Source organism: Lissotriton helveticus, chromosome 10 (assembly GCF_964261635.1).
Source record: "Lissotriton helveticus chromosome 10, aLisHel1.1, whole genome shotgun sequence".
Taxonomy (NCBI): Eukaryota; Metazoa; Chordata; class Amphibia; order Caudata; family Salamandridae; genus Lissotriton; species Lissotriton helveticus.
The window spans coordinates 420,422,349-420,443,073 of NC_136071.1; the positions used below are offsets into that span (position 1 = coordinate 420,422,349).

Below are 20,725 nucleotides of genomic sequence, written 5' to 3' on the forward strand. Positions count from 1 at the left end.
GGCAGGGCCGTAGTTAATAAGGATCACTTCAGAAGCTGTGCGATGCAGTAGAACTACCAACTATAAAGTAGCAAGGGGTCAATGTGGAAAAGAAAAACTTCTGTGTGTGTCTGTCATCAGGTGATCTCTACTGCGAGGAATGAACAGCGAAATCAATCATAGGGTACCCTGTTAGTGCAAAGAGAAATTCCCATCAGGAAACCAACCTGTGCCGCCCTACATCATTTGGGAAGCCTTCTGGCTTCAGGTAGATATTCGCAACCTCTGATACCAACACACATAACAGATGTCAGTACTTTCCTATTCAGACGGGAGCAAAAATGGGTACACAGACTCCAGACGGACAAAATGGACTGAATGAAGACATACCATGGATGTCACTATAACACACTCATCGGGACATGACCTTGGTCTCTGATACTTTGCAGATTTTGGAGCATTTATCTCATACATTAGGGCCCGCTGGGCCTTTGGCCACCTGGGATGATCGTTTCCAGCAGTGACAGCACTTACAGACATTTAGTCTGACCCAGGATGACTATCCCATGAGGGGTCATACGAATCTATTAAGGACTACATATCACTTTAAGCCAGTACAAATACATTTCTTACCACCACTGCGAGAGAATGCTTTATTTAACTAAGTAGATAAAACATGAGGTGGATAAATAGGCCCTTGCCCACTGTGACCAGTAAAATCACTGATACACAGGTACTAACGCCAATGGGTAGTTAATTGTCCGAGGTACTGGTCTGATAATTAGTCGTGACGATCTTGGTTAATTCTATCTTAATTCCGTCTCATTTTGTTTGTGGATGCCCGAATGAAATTCCTCCAATTGAGGCGACAAGAATCAGCGCTATATTGCTGTGCCGTTTCGGACTTATAGTGAACATACACATGAACTACTACCAGGGTTGGTGAACTACAACTCCCAATCCTTCTAGAGGCACCTCAGTATGACGTCATGTCGCATAAGTATGGGCCAATCAAAAATTTGCTAGCATTCGCGACAAGAATTTTCAATTCTATTAAGGACACGGAGGCGAGGATTATGCTTCTCAAACTTTACTGCATCAACACAGCAGCCAATGAAAATGCAACATTTTCACAGTAAACAATAAATTACTACATTTCCCATGAACACCATGGTTATAGGCACGCCCCCACAGTCCATAAGAACCCCTTGCGTGCATTTCACATCCTCTTTCTTTGAGGCGAAAAGTCCATAACTTGAACCAAAACAAATCCTCCAACATGGAAGAAGAACTTCAGATTAACATCTTGACGTCCATCGTCTTTCAGTCCGACTTCTTCTCAGCTCCTGAAATAAAGGAGATAACACCACCGTAACCACTGAATAATTGGGTGGGTAAGCGTATGACATACAGTACATGAAGCCGGGTGGGAAAATCCTCGCCTCCGTGTCCTTAATAGAATTGAAAATTCTTGTCGCGAATGCTAGCAAATTTTTGATTCTATTACAGGACCGGAGGCTTCAGATTATGCTAGTTTAACGCTGAGTAAATACAACTGAAGTGATATCTCCCACCGGCTTATAATAAAAGGTTTTAAAGGTCGATTCAGACGACCAGTCTGCAGAACGCATGATATCCTGGATACTTGAACCCAAACCATATGTCTTTGACGCCATAGCGCCTCTCACAGAGTGAGCACCAAAGATCTGTGTATCCACACCAGCTTCATTCATCACATATCGAAGCCATCTAGCTATAGTGGCTGCTACCACAGGTCTAAAGGGTTTCTGAATAGCAATTAACAATTGAGTACAACCCTGCGGCCGCAAGGCCTTGGTACATTCCTCGTAAGTTTTCAAACACTGAACCACACATAATTTTTCATTTGCAGGAAAAGCATTGTATGAAATGTGTCTCGATAAAGTTTTAGTGCGACCTGTAATATGAAAAGAAACCCCTTCCGGGGAAAACACTCTACCTGTAACGTCGAGCGCTCTCACATCAGAAGACCGTCTGCAAGATGATAAACACAGCAACATAGCCAATTTCGCCGACAATTGCTTTCTAGACAGAAGAGCATTGACCGGCCAGCTGTTGAACAAGTCTAGTACTAAGGATACATCCCACAACCCGGTATACTTGGGTTTGGGTGGGTTGGCAACCCTGATGCCCTTTAACAGTTTACATACCATCGGATGCATACCAACCGGTTTCCCGTCTATCTGAGTATGCCCCGCTGAGATTGCCGATCGGAAATTATTCACTGACCGGTACGCTAGGCCGTCCCCTGCCTTTTCAGTCAGAAAATTCAAAACTTGGGACAACTCTGCCCCCACGGGATCCAGGTGTCGTCCCACGCACCAATCCACCCAGCTCTTCCAGGCTGAGGAATAACGCTTTCTGGTGGAAGGCGCCCACGCCTGTCTGATGAACTCGGCAGTTTTGCTCGAAATTCCCGGCAACTGCCACTGCTCCCTGAAAGCCTCCATGTCATCAGCGATAGCCTGCCCTCTACCAGCAATGGGTGTTGCTCCTGCTGAGGGCCCTGCAATAACCATTTCGAGTCCGGAAGCATCCGCGGACTGTCGCAGCTCCACTGCAGAAGCTTGGGGAACCAAGCTTGTGACGTCCACCACGGAGTCACCATGACTATTTCCGCCTTCTGCCTGATCACTTGTGTCATCACCCTGGGAATCAATAGGAAGGGGGGAAAGGCATAATGAACCCCCTGTGACCAATCCTGAAGGAAGGCATCCGTCGCCATCGCCAACGGGTCCGGTCTCCAGCTGAAGAACCGGCGAATCTGAAACGTCAACCTGGAGGCAAAAAGGTCCGTCTGAAACGGTCCCCACGTCTCCTGAAGCCACTGAAAGACACGAGGGAGCAGTTTCCAATCGCTGTAGTCCCTCAAGTGTCTGGAATTCCAATCCGCTACTTGATTGGCCTGACCCGGAATGTATTCTGCCACAACCGAGATTTGATTCTGGAGACAGAAGTGCCAAAAGTCCTTGGCTATCTGAACCAGCATCGACGACCTCGTGCCGCCCAACTTGTTGATATACCTCACCGCTGAGACATTGTCCAAGCGGAGGAGGATGCAACAAGATGTCTGCCTCGGGGATAACGTGCGAATCGCAAACGATCCCGCCAGCAGCTCCAAACAATTTATATGCATCTCTAGTTCCTGTGCCGACCATCTGCCGCCTGTGGAAACTTCTCCACAGCGCGCGCCCCAGCCCCACCTGCTGGCGTCGGACTCGATCACTACCTCCGGCTGGGATCCGAAGATCGCCCTGCCGTTCCAGGCATCCACGTGGCTGAGCCACCACTGCAGCTCTGTTCGTACCTCCTCCGATAGAGGAACCGAGTCGGTGTACGAGAGGCCTCTTTGAAGGTGCTGGATTTTGAGGCGCTGGAGAGCCCTGTAGTGCAACGGCCCCGGAAAAATGGCCTGAATGGACGATGCCAGTATACCCACAACTCTGGCCAGCGTCCTGAGGGTTACCACTTGCTTGTCTAACAACTTCCTTATCTCTGATTTTAAATCCCGCAGCTTTGCCTGAGGGAGACACAGTTGTGCGGTCTGGGAATTGATCATGAACCCCAAGAAGTCTATCGCCTGCGTCGGAACCATCACCGATTTCTTTAAATTGATTACAAAACCCAAGCTTTGGAGCAAGGACGTAGTCATGGTCAGATGTCGCAGAAGACCGACTTGATCCTGCGCCATGAGCAGGATATCGTCTAGATAGATGATCAGTCGTACTCCTCTTTCCCTGAGGAATGCCACCACTGGCTTCATCACCTTTGTGAAGCACCATGGAGCAGAGGACAGACCGAAGGGAAGAGCCAAGTATTCGTAGCAGTGGTTGCCCCACATGAATTGTAGAAACCTGCGATGAGGAGGAAAAATCGGTATAGACAGATAAGCATCCTTGAGGTCTAGGCGCACAAACCAATCTCCTTCCTGTAGAAGGTCCGCTAGGAGATGAATACCCTCCATTTTGAAATGGTTGTAGCTCAAGTATTGATTGAAGTCCCTGAGGTTGAGCACCAACCTGCTGCCGCCCCCTTTTTTCTGGACAAGGAAGACGTTGCTGAGGAAAGCACGAGGCCCTCCCATGCATCGAGAGATCGCCCCTTTCCTCAGTAATTCTTCCACCTCTTCGCCTATGAAACTGCGCTCTTGTAGGGAAAAATGGAGAGGTGGAGGGGGAAACGCCTGCGCTGGACGGGAGTAGAATTCCAGGTGAAACCCCTGAACTGTCTGCAGCACCCACGCATCCTGCGTCAAAGCTCGCCACTGCGCCATGCAATGCTGCGTGCGCCCCCCCAACGGAAGAAGGGAAACATCTGCGACACTCACCGGAATTTTGGTGTGATTTGAAGGACGCTCTATTGTTTCCTGACTGGAAACGCCCTCGGTTGAATCTCCTCTTGGACGGATAGAAGGTGCCTCCGCGGGTGGAGTCCCACTCCCCACGACTGCGGCCAAAATCTCCACGTTGGGATCCTTGCTGATATCCTCGGCCTGACGAGCGACCCCCGCCTCGTCCGGCCCTGTTGAAAACCCCCTGAGTGAGGGCTCGTTTGATTCCGCTTTGAGCCTTGTCAAGAGCGGTAAAAGTACCGACGTACTTTGTGACATCCTTAACAAACCTGTCACCGAACAGAAATCCTCCGGCCAGAGGCCCCGGTTCCGCTTCCGCAAGCTCTGTCAGGTTGCTGTCCATCCGAAGTAGCAGGGATTTGCGCCTCTCCGATGAGATAGCGCAGTTGGCGTTGCCCACTAGGCAAATGGCACGCTGAGCCCAGCCCACCAAGATATCCGGGTCCACTGTCTCCTGACCTTCTTTGGCCTTCAGGGCCATTTCCAAAATGTTTGCCAAGGGCCCCACGACGTCTAACATCTTGTCTTGGCAGCCCCGCCAAGCCCTGTCTAGTCCCCTCTTGGGATCCTTAGAGAACTTTCGCAAGAAAGTAAGCATGCTTGCGTCAATTTCCGGAGTGTCCGCAACGCCGTGCGGAACATCAGGACGCGGGCATTCTGACCGCAAGCGATTGCGAACCTCCCTACCGAAACCCTTCCGAAGATTCTCGTGTAAATACTCAGAGACCGCCGGAGGCGGGATCCAGTCCGAAGACCGGGGGTGGATTATCTCCGAAGGGTCAAAGCTGAAGGTCTTAATCTTATCCTCCGTCGACTTTGGATCTACTTTGGCCTTCTTAGGAGGAGGAGGGTGCTCCTCCGAGGTATCAGTATCGGTTCCTGTGTCCGTATTAGTGGTGGTAGTGTCGGTGTCCACAGGGATAGGGCGTTTAGCCTTGGCCTTACCACCCACATATTGGGCCTCATACGACCCCTTCGGCGGCAGAGCGGCCAATGAGTGAGCGTGCGGCCACTGAGTGTTATCTGCCGAGCCCGTCGCGGAAGAAGTGGCTGCTTACTTCTGCTTCTTCTTCCCTTCATAACCGTGACGTTTGGCAAACCCCTCCAGCTGTTTGCGGATAGGACGCAGAGCCACTGCAAGTGCTTGCTGCACAGTCTGGGGGACTTTCGTCTCCATAGCTTTAACCACTGAAGCTTGGACCGAGGCATCCAACGCTTCTACAATATTATCCTCAAGGACAGCCTCCTGCTGTCCATCCATAAGTTCCTCCCCATCATTGTATTCCTCATCTGTATATTTCACCCAACCTTCCATGGTGAAGGCACACACACTGTAGAACAGTCCAAAAGCACACTGGGTGTAATGGGGTATTGGGGGGGGGGTCAGCCCAAGCACACAAATCAAATAAATGAAGGCAACGTTTCCCAAACCCCCTCAGCAATGCTGTAGTCAGAGAGGTCAAAGACCTTGGCCCTTTGTATCCCTGGAGCGTGTGCGCCCTCTGGGCCAATAATTTATTACAGCCAGCCGATCTATTAGGCAGGCGATCTCACAGGGGGTCCTGCCGGTGTGCTGAACGCGCGAAAATCGCGTTCCTGGAAAGCCGAGGAGTCGAGCGAGGTGCGCCGCCCAAACGCTACCAATACTACTGAAAAACAGCCCAATTGGTAAGCGCTTGGGGCGCCCGCGTCGACCGAGAGCCACCCGGCCTGAGCGTCAGGGCTGACAAGGGAAGCCTCTGCGCGCCTCTAGGCTGCCGGTACCGGGCTCCGTGGAATGCGCGGCGGCCCCCCTGCCGGTCCACGACCGTTTCTATCGGCGCTCCTGAAGCGCGAGGTCTAGCGGGAGGAAACCCGTTCGCTGGCTCATTAACGTGGTTCACGACAAAAGGTCAGAGCTAAGTGCTGCAGCGCTCGCTGGAAACCCATACAAAGCGCATAAATAAACATTCCAACAAGTAGAAACTACATAGCAAGCGGAGCTATCCGCACCAAGCAACGAAATGCCCTTAAATCGGTACAGCAATCAATTTATAAACCCCACAGGGAAAACCCCAACACAAGCAGAGTGAGGGAACCCAAAGGGAGGTGCACTTAACTCTGGCTTGAGCAGCAAAGAAAGAGGATGTGAAATGCACGCAAGGGGTTCTTATGGACTGTGGGGGCGTGCCTATAACCATGGTGTTCATGGGAAATGTAGTAATTTATTGTTTACTGTGAAAATGTTGCATTTTCATTGGCTGCTGTGTTGATGCAGTAAAGTTTGAGAAGCATAATCTGAAGCCTCCGGTCCTGTAATAGAATCCGTTGCAATCTGACAGTGCACATACATATGAATCACTACTGAGTTCCATGGACTACAATTCCCAATCCTCACAGAGGCCCTAGGAGATGACGTCATGGTATACACACACGGGCCAATCCCACGATACGTTAAAATCACCGTTACCTGTCCCGTCGGTACCTCCCCACAGACAGCCCAGAAGGACGTCCGGGGTACCGACGGACAGGTAAGTAGGTTTGCGAGCTGTAAACATGTAAACTTGGTATTACGGTAACAGGGCAGGTCTAATATTTTAGTCAGTTATATGCACTGCTAGTCTTTGACAGAGTATTCGGAATAATAAATACATCTTTTTAGACATGAGACCCGGATTGGGCACGGACGATCCACGACCATTCTATCTGAACAGGCTCTGACTCCTGAGTTATTATTCAGAACCGTGACATGTCATTAAGAGCTAGTGACCGATTCCAGTTTGCAAATAACAGCGGTTTCGGTTTAATACATGCAGCGTTACCTACACAGACACAGCGTCCAAAAAAAACCCTAATTTTCCTACACGGGCTTGTAACGGACGGTATGTGAGGGCGCTGAACCCACAGAAACTTAATTAAGAAATGGATGCATACAAATCATGACAGTTTTCCGACAAACGCTAATCAGTGATACTTGCTATGTAGCATTGAGGTGCTTCCTTTGACTCTGTTCTTTTTGTTTTGCCTGAACAGAGCGGTGCTCCGTTTTACCTGCGCTGTGGCCAGGTGAGGTGGGGCTACATTCTCCTACAATATAGGTGAGTGGCCGTTCATGTATATTGATAAACCCCACAGGTAGTGTTTTCATGTTACATTAATTACAAGTACCATGTTATTCTGTAGCACACAGTCCTGACCTGTTAACAACAAGCGGGCAGGAATTTCGTGATAAGAAGATGTCACTAACGATATGTATACACTTCTTCTCTCCTCTGTGTTTATGTCTGTCTACTGTTTTGAACTCCTGGATACAAACGGGATCTTGAAAATAGGAGAATTACAGGTGACAATAATATTGTTATTTCACGTATATCATTTCATATATAATTTTCACAAATATTAGCAGTAGCATATTTGGTCCTGAGGAAGCAGTAGGAGACCAGTGGGCCCCATAAAAAACTGCAGAAACATGTCGACCACATTTCCATCCTAGTAGTTATTTGTTAATACTACTTTTTGCACTGTTTTTAGCTTTGGGAATAAGGAGGTGTTCATTAAAATAATTTGTCCTCTCTATTACACAATTTTACATACTTCACTTCTATCACATATGATTCACATCTTTAAGCACTGCTATTCAGGTACCTCCTGTTACTCAGTTCTAGATTACACCACCATTGGGACAGAACGGATAGATTCGGTTGAACTTGGCCAAATCTTCCAGAGGGTACGAATATCTACCTGCAGCCAGAAGGCTTCCTAAATGATGTAGGGCGGCACAGGTTGGTTTCCTGATGGGAATTTCTCTTTGCACTAAGAGGGTACCCTATGATTGATTTTGCTGTTCATTCCTCGCAGTAGAGATCACCTGATGACAGACACACACAGAAGTTTTTCTTTTCCACATTGACCCCTTGCTACTTTATAGTTGGTAGTTGTATACGTATAAGGGTAGTAGCATTGTTGAGTCGGTAAATATTCCCTTGGACCCCAACCCCCCTTGTTTGTTGTATATTCGATGCAGTAGAACACCAAGATATCTAGGGGGGCTCATCGCACCAACGCAGCGGGAAATCAAGCACAAAGGACCGGGTAGTATTGGTTAACTGGAAGAGCTCCGATTTGGCCCAGTTAATGATGATTCCAGAGTAGGCCCCAAAACGGATCACCTCACGTATTATTGGAGAAAGATTGACAACCGTATCACGCACAAAAAGCAGAATGTCATCTCCATATAACAAGTCCAGGAGGGGGCCCTGATGAAATTTAATTCCCCCCTAAAGATGGACTAGAGGATCCATGGCAATTGTAAATAAAAATGGGGAGAGAGCACATCCTTGCCTGGTGCCACGCAACAGAGGAAACTGTTCAGTCATTTCTATTGAGACTATGGCGCACCACCAGTTGGGTATACAGTAGTCGGATTAAGGTACTAATATTACCAGGAAACCCCAGTTTATTGAGTGCCGCATACAAAAAAGGGCACTGCAGGGAATCAAAAGCCTTTTCGGCATCGAGCAAGATCACGGCGGCTTGGAGCTCTGGGTTAATCTGGTTGATAACAGTGAATAACGTGTGCAAATTAACTGCAGTCGATCTGTTAGTGACAAATCCTGTCTGGAACGAGGAGATTATATGATTGATTAGGAGTGATATAAGTGTCACAAGCACTTTTGCCATGATTTTATAATCTTGGTTTAACAGGAATAGGGGCCTAAAGGAGGCGCACCTATCAGGCAGTTTGCCCGGCTTGAGCAGCAACGACACAATAGCCTCACACATAGTGGGGGAGCACACCCACCACAAGAGCCTCAGCATTAACCTCCAGCAGTTGAGGAACTAGCAAGGTTTTGTAAGTCTTATAGAAGACGCCTGTGAGCCCATCTGTACCAGGGGCATGTGATCCATCAAGGTCATCTATGGCTAGGAATATCTCAATCATGCCAATGGAGAAGCTACAAATTGCTGATCACCACCCTTTATTCATACCATAGCACTTTCCTTCAAATAGTCAGACAGGGATTGGTCAACCGGTGGTGCTCTTGTCGCATAGAGTCAGGGATAGTAGGAGAGGAAAGCAGTGCGTATATCCTCGCCCTGAGTGACCTGGGTTCCATCGTCCGGTTGCAGTTGTGTGATGTATGTGGCCTGCTGCCGGGGCCTGAGCAGTCTAGCTAGGGTCCGCCCCAGTCTGTCCCCCTCCCCATACACCAGGGCACAAGTGTATTTCCCCATATAAGCCGTTTCACGAGTAGTGAGTTCCCGGAACTCCTCCAGAAGCTTTGCGCACTGGTGCAGTGGAGGTGGAGAACTCCCCGAGGCCGCCTGAGTGCCAAACTCCTTCTGCACCATCTCCACTGCATCTAGGGCTCGATGTATAACATGCAGAACACCCGCCTGTTTAGTAATACAAATACTGCGAATATGTACTTTAAATGCTTACCATAAAGTAGCATATTGGGATGCTGAGCCAGTGTTGATCCTGAAGTATTTAACAATTGCCTCTCTCACTTCGCTATCAAATACTGCATTGAGCAGTGCATCCGCCGGTAACCACCATAATCTATGTGGACGGGCAATACTAGGCAGTGTCATTGTCAGCATTACCGGTGAGTGGTTGTACAGCGTGAGGGGCAAATAGTCTGTTGCCTGCGAATTTATCAAGAGACCAGGAGTTAAATACCAGTGATCTATATGATACCACATACCGTGCGGCACAGAGTAAAAAGAGTACTCTGTATCGGTCGGGTGTTGGTGCCGCCAAGTATCGGTCAGTAAGTACTGTTGCAACAGGTGTCAAAGTTCATCTGCAAAATGTGGTATAGTAATACGGCCTGCACCAGTGGAGTCGGAGACAGGCTGCAAGGTCAAATTGACGTCCCCACCAATATTAAAGGATCAATGGGAATGCCAGAAATGTGAGAAGATAAGTCAGAAGAAAAAAAGGGGTGTATCAACATTAGGGGCATAGACATTCATTATGAGTATCTGTTTCACAGAAAGGCTACCCGTCACCAACGAGTATCTTCCCTCGGGGTCTTTAACGACCGTGTGAAGCTGGAGGGGTAGTGTTTTATGATTCAAAATGCACACCTCACTGGGATTGGTACTGTAACTTGCAAAGAATCTGTTGACACCCCAGTCAGCTGCAAAACGATTATCAGAAAGTGGTGCGTAGCGTGTCTCCTGCACCATCGCTATATGTGCCTTGTGTCGAGTTCGGTAGGCCAAGACCTGCCTCCATTGTCGAGGATTCAATAAGCCCCGTACATTCCATATCATGCAGCGCAATTCCATTCACCCGCCTCTCCCCTCAACTCTGACTCAGGAGTAGTGGCAGCAAATTTGTAATAAAGTCAGTACATAAAGCATAGCACACTTGGTAACAGGATTACAGGGTTCCTGCATTTTCGAGGCAAACTTAAAAATCACAACAAAACATCCCCCCCCTCTCCAACCCAGATCGGATAACCCCCCAACATGTATCCAGTGAATACCCATTCCCCATAATTAACCATATAGGACATCTCCTAGGGGGAAGGCAACGCCTGGAGCGGGCCACTAAACATAATATGAATCTTGCGATAACTGTACAAAACTGCAATTTGAGAAAAACGGAGAGCAACATGACATCAACGAAGGATATTACATCTCGTCAACTCGTTCCAAGCTAGTCTGTGACAAGTACCCGCGCGGAGGCATAAAGCTGAGTTCTTATTTCCCGGGGGAAGAGTAGTGTTCAATTTGCATTGTTTCCAGAAATTAGTAGCATCCACAGGAATGTCAGATATGTGTGTCTTCCCATCAGTCTGGACGCAATGACGCGCCTTATACAGCATGGCATAGCGAACGTTGTCTCCCTTCAACATCTGCTTAATTTCTTGGAACTTGCACCTAGCCTCTTGCATCACCAGCGTGAAATCAGGATACAATGACAACAACATTTCTTGATATTGTAGATCCACAATGTCTCTGGCTTTATGAAGGGCCCATGCCTGTCGTGGTAATTAAGGTGCTGTGCAATAGTTGTACACAGGGCACCGGGAGCTGAACTAGGAGCAAGCGAGCGACACGCCCACTCAACTGCGAATATTCCAGAGAAAGCATCCCTTCCAAAGAGGTCTGTGAGCAGTCGTTCCACGTAGGACTCTATAGGACCCGTGTTGGTGGACTCGGCCACCCCGGAAATGCACAGGTTGTTGTGGGGCGACCTTACCTCCAGGTTCTCCGCCTTGGACGCTGTCGCTTGTGGAGGGGTTCCATATGTTCCAGACGCTTGTTCATGGTTGTCTGTGCATCTACCTCTGCGGAAATGCGCTTTTTAGCGGTCTCCAGGCTTCTGTGCATGGTATCAAGGCGTGCCACCAGGGTGTTGAAGTGTGCGTCGATGGCAGAAAAACCAGGACATAGCTCTGCCATTATGCTGCCACCGGTCACTCCATATGTGACTGTTCCCCATCAGGTGGATCTGCGCTGGCCTGGGGGTCTCCGCATCCAGCGGCGTTGCCGCCCTCCCGCCTGGGAGTCTTAGTGGGCTCAAACGGCAGTTGCCGCTGCCTGGGGTCCCCCCGACCCATGGTGAGGCAGGACATGGTTGGCTGCAGTCAGAAGTGTCAACAGCCAGGAAGGCGAGTGTGGGATGGCCGCTGGGTGGGGCAGTCGTGAAGCCACAGTATAGGTCACAATGGATCTGCTATGTGGGGCCCAGCCACCCGCAGCTGCACCAATGGAGTTAATAATGTGGAATGTGTTGATGAGCACTCACCGCCGACAAGCGCCATGGAAGGACCTGGAACTAGAGCACGGCGCGCTCATGATGCCGCTAGCTCAATCACCAGGGAGATAATGTCCTGACATAGGTCCAGTTGGGTCTCTGCTGTATGATCATGCCTCTCGGTGCTCAGAGTCTGCCACGTAGCCCATAGAGGAGCCTACCTCAGCAGGGCGCAGTGGCACGCAGGAGACAGGATTCTGAACCGGCATACCAGCCAGGCGCATAGCTAGATCAGCAGCAGCCTTGGGGAGAAAACCGGAGTGCTACTCACTGCCCAGGCTCTGTCCAGGGGACTCAGTGGAAATGGACCGGCATCTGCTCCATGCAGGCCTGAAATCTCCGGCCTCAGTTGTACAGGGAGGCCGCACTGCGCTGCAGCAGCCCCGCCTCCAGGCTCACCTGCAGCCCCTGATGCCACGGGACCTCCGGAGGCCACTTCAGGCGGCCACCGTCACGGGCCCCCTGAAACACACAATCCCACTCCTGATGCTGCCACCTGCCTCTGCTCACACCGCCCGAGGTCAGCGACTCCTGGATTACAGCAGCGAGGACTGCACCCCAGGGGGACGGCAAGGCATTTAAGTCAGTGTGGCCAATCAGGAGCTCCTCAACCAAGCTGCCATCTTGGTGCTTGGTCAAGCCACGCCCCCTTTGTGCGCCCCTTTATTGCAGAAAACTGCATTAAAGGGAACAATATTTATGAGGCAGCATTAAGCCAAAAAAAGTGTCATACTGCTGCCTCGTAAAAATATGAAGCAGGCTCCTGCGCCACGGAACGTCGCAAGAAGTGACGTTCTGGTGAAGCAAGGGGCCTCTTAAATGAGGCTCTCAGACTCTAGCAAGTCTTGCTATTGCACATGTACTACATGTATACTACACATGCACCCGAACTTGATGTATAAATCAAATGTCAGCGCAAGGTTCTAGGCATTCACATAACAGTGAATTTTACACAACATTTAGTGACACAGATAAAAGGTCTGGTCAAAATATTAATTTTGAAACATGGTTTACTGCCACCACTGCTTAATGTACTACTCTACAGGACAGGGTAGTCCGCTGTCCATTATAAGGACACTCTTGGTGCGCCCCTCCAGATCACAGGACAGGTCATCAACCAGGCATAGTCTGTGGCAGGCCTAGGTTCCTGTGCCCAAATAACTGTCATGCTAGAGCTAAAATAGAAGTCAGGATACCAGATACACAGGCAATCGGGTATTCAAGGGAGCACACACGTACCAAGAAGGGGACATTCCCCACCCAACAAAAACCATTTAAGGTAAGTGTTTCTATCCTGAGGAATAATTTTAAAGAATTACCAGAAATCTTATATTCAGCACCTGGTATGCTCTTAGGCTCATTTCATAGATTCCAAAATATTTCTGGAGGTTGTTTAGTGAAGTTTAAATCTAAATTCGTACATAGAGTTGGAAGGTCCTTTGTGCAAATCAACAAATATAGACTTCCATGGACCAGGGAATATAATTGAACCTGACTTAACAATGATCAGGACAAAGGGTAAACTACCATTACTACGCGGTCTCTACTTCGAATTACCTTTTGTTAGCATCTTTTACTTTGCAGTTACAATTAATAGGTACCATTACTTCGCAAGATACCATTACTAGGCAACTATAATTACTTTAAGAGTGTCTGACTCGCAGCTAGAACAGGGAATATGATAACACTGACAATATGTTCTTGTGGGAGAGACTGAGGGGTGGATAGAAAGAGATAGTCACTCAGTTTACAAGACGGGCGGGCTACTGGGACGGACATCACAAATTATTAAAAATACATTTGTCTCAAAGTTGTTTACTGACTGGCCTAAGGCATACTTGCCCTTGTCCTTTGTCACTAAGTTAAAATGTGAAGCTGATGTAGATAACGATAGTGAGCAATCATATTGTTTGTGATATAATGTAGAAAAACAGAAAATAAAGTTATTTAAAACAAAATTGTGGATTAAGTTAACAGGCAAGTAGCATTACATTACACGTTAAAAAAAAGTGGTTAGGGAAAATTAAAAAGAGAAAAATGCAAGTTAGCTGCACAGATAAATACAATGAAAAAAAATTACCTTAGTCAAAGAACTCTATCTCTCTGTGGTCCGTAGGTAGGAGAATGAGTTGAGGTTAAGATTAATTAACCTAGTCGATTAACTGAATGAATGTGATGTCTGAAGGATCAATCAATCAATCGATCAATCGATCAATCAATCAACACATTTGTAAAGCGCGCTACTCACCCGCAAGGGTCTCAAGATGCTGGGGGGGTGTGCTGCTATTGCTCGAATAGCCAGGTCTTGAGTAGTCTCCTGAAGGTTAATAGGTCTTCAGTCTGCCATTGGAGTTTGGGGAGGGTGTTCCAGGAATTGGCGGCGAGGTAGGAGAATGATCTGCCGCCGGTGGTCGCTCTTCGGATGCGGGGGACGGTGGTGAGGGCGAGGTCTGCGGAGTGGAGCTGGCGGTTAGGGGTGTAGAAGGTGAGTCGTTTGTTGAGGTATGCTAGTACGGTGTTGTTGAGTACCTTGTGTGCGTGGGTGAGGTGCTTGAAGGTGATCCTCTTGTTGACGGGCAGCCAGTGCAGGTCTCTCAGGTGGGGTGTGATGTGGCTGTGGCGAGGGATGTCGAGGATCAGGCGTGCAGAGGCGTTCTGTATGCGTTGCAGTTGTTTTAACAGTTTGGCCGGGGCTTCTCCGAAGAGGGCGTTTCCGTAGTCCAGTTTGGTGTGGACGAGGGCCTGGATGACCGTTCTTCTTGTGTCAGTGGGGATCCACTTGTAGATCTTTTGGAGCATGCGGAGGGTGATGTAACAGGAGGATGAGATGGTCTGACTAGCTTGGTCATGGAGAGTTTTGAATCGAGGATGAATCCCAGGTTATGTGCGTGGTCGTGGGTGTCGGAGTTGTGATTATGGGGAGTAAATAAAAAAACAGGCATATTCAGAATTCACTGGCATGCAGCAAGTCAAGTCCTATTTCTATTTTTATGAACATTCAAGAACATAGACTCAAGGAGGTAAGAATGTCATTCTTACCTCCTTGGCAAGAAATATTTATTTGTTTGTCGTGGGAATGCATGATAGAAGGAAAGTGGAGGGAGGAAAGTTGTATTAGTAAGGTGTATTAAAGTAAAAAATTAGTTAAAGAAAAAAAAGTAGCAAGAAGAATGGACGAAGTCGGGAGTTTGGCTGTTAAGAAACACGAGAAAAGAAGAGATAAATTAAGTATGTTGAACCCCCCCGCCCCCTTCCAAAACCCTAATTTCCCTGGCTTCCGGTCCCAGGGGGTAAGTTATTATTTCAAATAATTCATAATAAAAACGAGCAAAAAATGCGTTGTATATGTATGCGATATATTTTAATGCGACAAAAAGCCTTTTAATTACATTTCAAAGCAGTTGCAAACTAAAAGCATGCGCAATAAAAACTTGCGTACTAATAGTATTTCTGAAGTAAAAACTTCGTAGTAAAAGCATACGAAGTATTGGTATGCTGCTAGGATTAAGAAATCACACCAGAAGCAACCAGCCCATTTTGGGTTCAAGAAAGCCTGGCAGAGGAACAAGACTCTACCAGAATTGTAAAACTCCACCACCATCACTCAGCATCTAAGAGGCCTAAATAAACCTTACAATGATCAATAAACCTTGTCTCAGCTCCGTTCCATAAATCATGCCGGAAGCCACAGAACTTTACCAGATTAATGGAATCCTATGTCAGCCGCCAGCTGCTAAAAGCTCAATGAAACCCACTTTCAGCAATTTGCTTCAGACAGCTTTAATAAGTCAAACCAGTGAACCCCAGGGGCCTCATTTATGAGGCCTTGCGTCAGTTTTACGCTTCCGATGCGTCACTTTTTGTGACGCATCGGTGGCGAAAACATGCCTCCTGTTGCGCACTATTTACAAAGTGACGCATCTAAGCAGATGCGTCACTTTGTAAACCCCTGCGCTACATTATACCTGCGTTAAGTATAATGTATGCAGAGGGGGTGCTCCCCCGCAAAAAGCCTCGTAATAGTGACGCAGTGAAATCTATGAGATTTCACTGCGTCACTTTTAGGACTCTGTTGCGTCAAAATCTTGCGCCTGCCTCACAGCAGGCGTAAGACTGACGCAAGCCCTTTCACATGGGGCTTTCCCCATGTGAAAGGACACATTGCTGGAGTTGCGTCACTTTTGTGACACACTCCAGCAAGGCGTGACTTTTGCGCTTACAGATACGTCAGAAATACTGACGTATCTGTAACTCCTTGCGACATGATGCGTCATACTGTAAATATGACGCATCAATCATGTCGCAAGGAGTGCGCACTGAGAAGTGACGCATCACTGCTTTCATGCAGCGATGCGTCATTTCTCATAAATGAGGCCCCAGGTTTGCAGGATTAATAAACCACCCTTCCAACAGCTGCCCTGTGTAAGTGTCATGAAGTACTAGCAGCACCCAGCCTCTTCGAGATTCAATGTGCCTAGCCGGTACAAACCAACACCTGCCAGGCTCAAGTAAAATTGGGGTAGCAAGCAGCCTCAAGAAAATGTTTCCCCGCAATTAGCCTTTTGCCATTCTCAAACTTATCTGACAGCAAACAATCTCTAATCTAACACCACAGCTAGACACTGACAAGATTGAAAACTATAGAGCAAAACCAGGAGCAGCAATTATCCCTGCCAAGATAGATATCAAATTTGTCTGGCAGATAAGGACAAATAAGTCACAATTAGGCAATGCCAGAGTCTCAAATAAGCCCAAAACAGCAACCAGCATTTTTCCGTACTGAAGCAAACCCTAACGCACCCATACATCAAGCAGCATTTATCACAACTGAGCTAGCAATCAGCCTCTGCGAGGCCGAAGTCCCCTAGCATCTCTCTTTCAAAAGCTCCCAACTCACATTCGCTCACAAGGAAGTTACCTGGCGTCTAGGAATAAACTAGAAAGGCCCCTTTCAAAGTCGCATCAAGAGGTGATTTTAGTTTGCATGTACTGGACTTTAGAAGCCTTTGCATTTGCATGACACTTACCATGTTGGGCTGGTGCCCCGAATTCTGACAGTGAGACCCCTCTCCTTGTCGTGACTAAGCCATCCTTCCAATTTTTGGGGGAACATGGTGCCCATCGGGGGATGTATGTGATGCCTTGAGTGATGAGCTCGGTCAAGTAATGCTCAATCACTTCCTTACCCTGCAACAAGAACACAATCCACTGATAACTCATAGGAAGGAGGACAGAATGATGGGACAGAGGGAAGGGGCACAGCATGAACGTACATAGAGATGGGGCACAGAGAAAGGGGCTCTTGGAGATGGGGTACAGCAGGGTACAATAAAAAGGGATGGAGCAAGAAGAGGCACGAGCCAATGGACACTATAAAATGGACAACAATTGAATGGAACTGGAAAGAAAGGAGGAGAATAGATATATATATAATTCCCATAAAATGTGCATATATATGTTCTTCTTAATCAATCCCAGGTGTGTGGATTATTTGATTCCTGTGTGGAGACCATCTCATACTATCTAAGTGGTTGAGCTGATAAACGTGGATAGAAAGACGAACTAGGGTACATAGGCCCAGCTGCCATGACTCCATTGCTTACCCTTTTGATGTTGGCCGTGTACTGCTTCATAGCAATTTTTTCCACTGTGCCTTCAATGCCAAAGAAAGACTTGACGTCAAGTGATGCTGACTGCTCGAAGCACGTCCATTCCTCATTCTCAGGGTGAACCTATAGCAAGCAAAAGAGGACAAAGAAAACGTAAAACAATGCTCAACATTTGGGAGGGCTAGGTAAATCAAATGACCAAACCGGTAATACTCTAAAGAATGTTTGTATAAGCTTAATCCAGCATGTCATTCTGGAGTAGGAACAGAAAAGCACATTTTCATTCAACAAGAGGCAGCCCATGCCCCTCTGATTATAGATAGTCAATATTAAAGGAATCTGCCATTTTGGCCATATCAGGGCCTTATTTATGAAAAGTGTTGCACCGCTGCGTGAAAACAGCGATGCAACACTTTTCAAAGCGCCATCCTTGCGACTCCATGGATGTGCTGTATTTACTGTACGGCACTCCATGTTGCAAGTATTCCTGATGTATTTGTAGGCTCATAAATGGCGCATTGCTGGAGTGTGTCTGAAAACAGATGCAACTCCAGCAATGTGTTTATTCACATAGGGCAAGCCCCTTGTGAAACGCCCTGTGTCACCTCTTACGCCTGCTTCAAGCAGGGGTAAGGATCTGACACAGTGAGGCCAAAGACATGTTGCAGTGAAATCTCATAGATTTCACTGAGTCACTTCTACATGGCTTTCCTGCGTCGTAATACCCACCCTGCATACATTATACCTGTCACAGGTATAATGTAGAGCAGGGGTTTACAAAGTGATGCATCTGCCTAGATGCGTTACTTCGTAAATATGGCGCAGCTTGGTAATTGAATTTTTTTTACGTCACTGCAATGTCACAAAAAGTGACCCAAAGGTGACAGAAGGGCCTTATAAAAGAGGCCCAAGCTGGTTCTTGTCTATGTGAGTATCCCGTGCCAATCCCAGATGGATTCGGTTGAATAACGTCTTTGTTGCATGGCCACAAATGCTGACAACTACTTACAAGAAATTGAGTTATTAGTTCTGAAGGATGTGAGCCCTTCACTTGGAAAGAGTCTGAAATTGTCTTTTTACTGGGAACACAGTACCTCAGTGTAGCACTTCACACCCTGAGGGTAGCTAAATGGAGTAGTACAAGGCCTACTCACAGGGAGATGGAGTGGTTTATTATTCCTAGCTCGCTTGTACACAATACCACTGAATAAGTCATTGTCAGTCAGTGTTTTGTCTTTTAAAAAGGCAAAGTACCTCCATTGCACATATATTACTGAATACTACATATTAAATTACAAATATATACAATCAATTAGGTAGCTGGCAATACCCTTGGCGACAACTTCATAACACGTTAGTCCCTATTGGGTCCTGAACCCTATAAACACTGGATCCCAACATCACAATTAAAGGGGATCACTATCAATAAGGCAGTCCAATTGGCTTTGTCAGGGTGTCACCACATCAATAAAAGCAAACCTATGTTGTAATTCACCAATGTAAAACCCCTGAAGTCATAGGAGATAGTAGAAATGCACAATATTTTTTTTTCATTGCACTGTTAAAGTTTGCATTGTTATCCGTTACCCCGGTGAGTGAAGCAGTGCATTCAACGTGTGTCTCAGAATCCTTCTCTTACTTTAATTAGACTTCTACTGCAGTCATAGAGCCAAACAATAGAAGTACCTGCACTTCACTTCCTCTGGCAACCTCTCCCGGGGTCAGGTATTTAATGTCCTGGAGAAGTAGAGTTTGTTTTTAAAACATTCCACAGTGGTGGGGGTATTACTGCACATCCTGCAGCCCTCTCAAAAACGGTTTGTGCATACCCTTGCTGGGGATTATGGAGCGCACCATGCTTGGCCCATGAATAATTAAACTGTGGTATTCTGCCATGGGCAGAGAGGCGTACCGTAAGTATATGGCCTTGCACCATCATGTTTTATATGTAGGTGCCTCTGTCTTACGTTATGCACCCTCAGCTCTTGCTTCAGTTGGAGGGTGCAGGGGTAGCCCAAGGCGCCCATGGCTCCTGTCGGTTCCCCAAGCAGCACTCTTTGGTTGCACCATGCTGGAGCTGGCTGCAGCTGGTGTGCCTTCCCTCCCGTCCACTTGATGCTTGGGTGGGGTGCTGCTGCTGCGGACCCTCTTCTCCGCCAGATATGGACACCAGAAATGGAGGAGCTGCTCTTTACCACTCCCAGGACTCAGGCCTTCCCGGAAACAGCATTTGTAAGACAGCATGGGCGCTCCAGGTCATGCCTTTCTGTCCCAAGGGAGTGGTGGTCCCCAGGACAGCATTCTTGCATCAGGGCTCGGGTGCAGGGATCCCCATAGGCAAAAGCAATCTAGGGAAGGTGGTTGAATGCATGCAACTTTCTTAGGGACAGTAATTAATTAATGCTGCACTGACCCCTGTTCCCTATCCCACAGGGGTAATTTGAAGATGTTACAGGGGACCAGAAGTATCTTGGACCTTGTAGGGACTGTTTGCTCAATTGTGGGCTCATTTTGCTTCTGGTGGTCAGCCCTAGCCACCAGGAGTCTCCAGGATTGCTGATCTCTAAAAGAGTGTTTTGAACAGGGAGATTGATTTTCTGCTTCCTATGCCATACCTGTCCTATGCCTGCAGTCCTGAAGCTCTCTTCTGCTTGAAGCATTGTATCACCCCCATGCAAGCACAGAGTACCCACCCTGCTTCCCTCATCAGGCCACAAGACCTCCTGGTTAAACTGCAGGGCACTTGTGTGTTCGCAGCAGAGTCATGGGCCGGTATACAAAAGGTTCAGGGCAACCATCCAGGGTCACCCAGCGGGTCCATTTCCTCCTCTGTTCCTTGGGGCATAAGGGTTCCAGCATCATCCTAAACCTAGGGGTCAGCTGGAGACAAAGTCCCAAAGTCTTTCCTTGCAGAGTGCAAAAAATTGGATTACTGATTGAGGGCCATAAGAACCTACTCAAGCAGCAACCACAGTCCTTGTCGGGGTGAGGCAC

General features: G+C 47.7%; 1 protein-coding gene across 2 annotated transcripts in view; it reads right to left on the reverse strand.

Annotated features, from left to right (window-relative positions):
• Nucleotides 1-20,725, reverse strand: part of SEC14L5 (SEC14 like lipid binding 5) — a 792,673-nt gene that overhangs the window by 395,772 nt on the left and 376,176 nt on the right. For both annotated transcript variants that reach the window (XM_078664277.1, XM_078664278.1), the window contains exons 5-6: nucleotides 17,726-17,854; nucleotides 17,150-17,309 (exon numbers count right to left, since the gene is read on the reverse strand). In XM_078664277.1, coding sequence (XP_078520403.1) covers nucleotides 17,150-17,309; nucleotides 17,726-17,854 — 289 coding nt within the window. The remainder of the gene's footprint in view (nucleotides 1-17,149; nucleotides 17,310-17,725; nucleotides 17,855-20,725) is intronic.